The sequence below is a fragment of the Astatotilapia calliptera genome, chromosome 5, assembly GCF_964374335.1.
Source record: "Astatotilapia calliptera chromosome 5, fAstCal68.1, whole genome shotgun sequence".
In the NCBI taxonomy this organism is placed as follows: Eukaryota; Metazoa; Chordata; class Actinopteri; order Cichliformes; family Cichlidae; genus Astatotilapia; species Astatotilapia calliptera.
The window spans coordinates 35,847,348-35,850,000 of NC_137426.1; the positions used below are offsets into that span (position 1 = coordinate 35,847,348).

At 39.3% G+C, this 2,653-nt stretch overlaps 1 protein-coding gene across 1 annotated transcript in view; it reads left to right on the forward strand.

Annotated features, from left to right (window-relative positions):
- The first annotated feature begins 986 nt into the window (after positions 1 to 986).
- The window catches only part of barx1 (BARX homeobox 1), a 3,279-nt gene continuing 1,612 nt past the window's right edge, over positions 987 to 2,653 (forward strand). The window contains exon 1 of the mRNA XM_026166456.2: positions 987 to 1,606. Coding sequence (XP_026022241.1) covers positions 1,405 to 1,606 — 202 coding nt within the window. The 5' untranslated portion in view covers positions 987 to 1,404. The remainder of the gene's footprint in view (positions 1,607 to 2,653) is intronic.

Genomic DNA, 2,653 nt, shown 5'->3' on the forward strand with positions numbered 1-2,653 from the left:
TTCTGTTTAGACCTGTTTAGGTATTTATTTAAAGAGAGAGAGAAATAAAATCTGTAAAAATAATTTTCATAGCTGTTTCACTTAAAAACTTTCCAGATATAAAAATCATCCTTTTGTTCTCCTCATCTTTAGGCATCAGAGTAAATAGAATTATATAATGTTAAAATATATAATAAATATAAATGAATTATTATTAATAATAATAATGATAATAATAATAAAAACACATGTTTACGTTTTGGAAAACTCCCCTTCCTATGCCTCACAGTGGTATGATCCATTAGCTACTATCCACTGCTCTTTAACTTAAAACAAATATTGTGTGAATCACTGTCCTTTACTTCTACCGCTCTATAGATTAAAACACAGTGCGACCAAGCGGCTTTCAAAGCCGCTGAAGCTGTCCTGTGGGAGGGTTTTCACAATTTCAGAGAAAAAATAGTGAAAAGTGAAGATGCCGGAGATGTTTCACCTAAAGCAGGGAACTACCTCAGCGGTGAGACAGCAATGATTTTGAATCATATCTGCGGTAATATTTTTTTTTACATTCATTGCACCATATAAAGGAACACAGCAGTAGAGAAAAGGGGATGGGCTTCATTTATTGATTATTTATTGGCAACAGCGTTACAGGCGAAATGAATGCATTTTAATGCAATGGCCTAATATGGGTAATAACCAACAACAGATTGCTTATGAATAAAAAAGTATATCACATTCTGAAAAAGTATCACATATCAAACATTTGTTCCCTGTGTTCCATTTTGCAGTATCACACTAACTGCTCCAAGTCTCCAGGCTCGTGACTTTAATAACATATAAAAGTCACTTGCAGGCCCGTCCTCTCAGGTCCTTATTTTCTTCCCTTTTGCATAAATCCATGCAGGACAAGTGTGGCTTTGCATGTAACTTTGGGTCAGCAAAGGCAGACAGCACACAAACCCCGAGAAGAGGTGGAGCTATGACGAGACTCTTAAAATCCGAAGCTTATTCCTCAACTCACTGCCAAGGTGACGAGCTCCGCTCCTGACAAATAGCTCCGCGCTTCACACGCAGGGACCGGGCATGAACGCGGCAGGATTTGGGAGTTTTGGGTCAAAGTTTTGCTTTCGGTTCCAGATTTCTGCTCCACATGGGATCAAATCTGGACAGAAGTAGAGCGTAAGAAAAAACAAACACAAAGAAAGAAAAGAGAAAAAAAAGAAACCAGGAGCCGCAGACGCACAGAAAAAGTCGGCAACCTGTACTCAATACTTGCCTTGATCCTAAATCTGAGGATAACTTTGCCCACAGCGTTGATCTTCGGACTACAGCAGCGCAACAGAGGGAATATGAGTTCCGGCTTGGGCCACTGAAAGGGAGTGATAATCGGGTAAACGCGCTCCGGTGACCGACAGCCAGATTATGCAGCATCCTTTGGACATGGGGGCGCATTACTATCCTCCGGATGTTCATGCAGACCACAGAACTCATCGCTACAGGAGTTTCATGATAGAGGAGATCCTCACAGATCACCCGGAGCACAAAGTTTCGGCTCCGGCCGGGGAGCTGCTTAAATTCGGAGTACAAGCTCTACTCTCTGCGCGGCCTTTCCATAACCAACTGGGTAAGGCAAAAGATGGATGAGTCTTTCATAGCGGTGTGGAAAAAACACACCGGGATAATACACGCATTAATATTTAATACAATAGCGAAATATTCAAAGGGGATTTCACATTTAATTACAAATGTAGGCATGGGGGAAATGTTTCCTTTCTTATCGCTGTTTTTAAGTAACACTGTAAACAAGAAAAAGGCAGGCGCATTATGAAAATGAATTACTGTAAAGTTTTTAAATAATGGGTTTTATCTGATTAAGAAACAGAATATAACAAAAACATATTAGAAGCTTAAATGAGTTAAAGCGTGGATCACCGATGAGATTCATGTTAATCTTAGCTCTTCTTTTGATGAGCGCTCGGTGACGGTATCTAAATATGATGGATCAATATCTAGAAATAATAATAATAATAATAATAATAATAATAATAATAATAATAATAATAATAGTAGTAGTAGTTTAGGGTAGAACTGCATTTGCCTTTTTTCCAATTCGAGTCACAGAACGAGAAAGACTAATTTCCTTTCCCGATTATTAATAATAATTTCAGGCCTCTTTAATATTCACTGTAGCTACTCCAATTTTAAAGCTTGAAGCTGTGCTTTGTTTCGTTTAATGTTCACATCATGTGACCTTTAACCTTTGAAAACATGTCTAACGACAATAACACAATAATACTGACGCCTTATTCTAACCTTCCACGCTTATAATGTTTGGTATCAGAAATAAGTAGAACTTAATCGTATCTACGTCATTCATGCTTTTCTGTCCGTGTGGCAGCAGCGCTTTGAAATCTGCTCCAGCGTGTGCGTGCTGTCACATGCGTCCTCTGCAGAAAACACACGATATTAAAACGACTTTTCGTTTGCGGGGAACTCATTTAGCCTCCGAGAGCTGCCCACCTTAAACGATCAGGGAATCGATTTTAAAGGTCCACTTGTAGTTTACGCCGTTGTTCCCCCCTTGGGTCCCCACTCCTCGAAAACATCGAGTAAATAAAACCAACTCGTTTTGAAATCTGCTCCTCATTGCCGTGGGTAATATGTTGTTTCC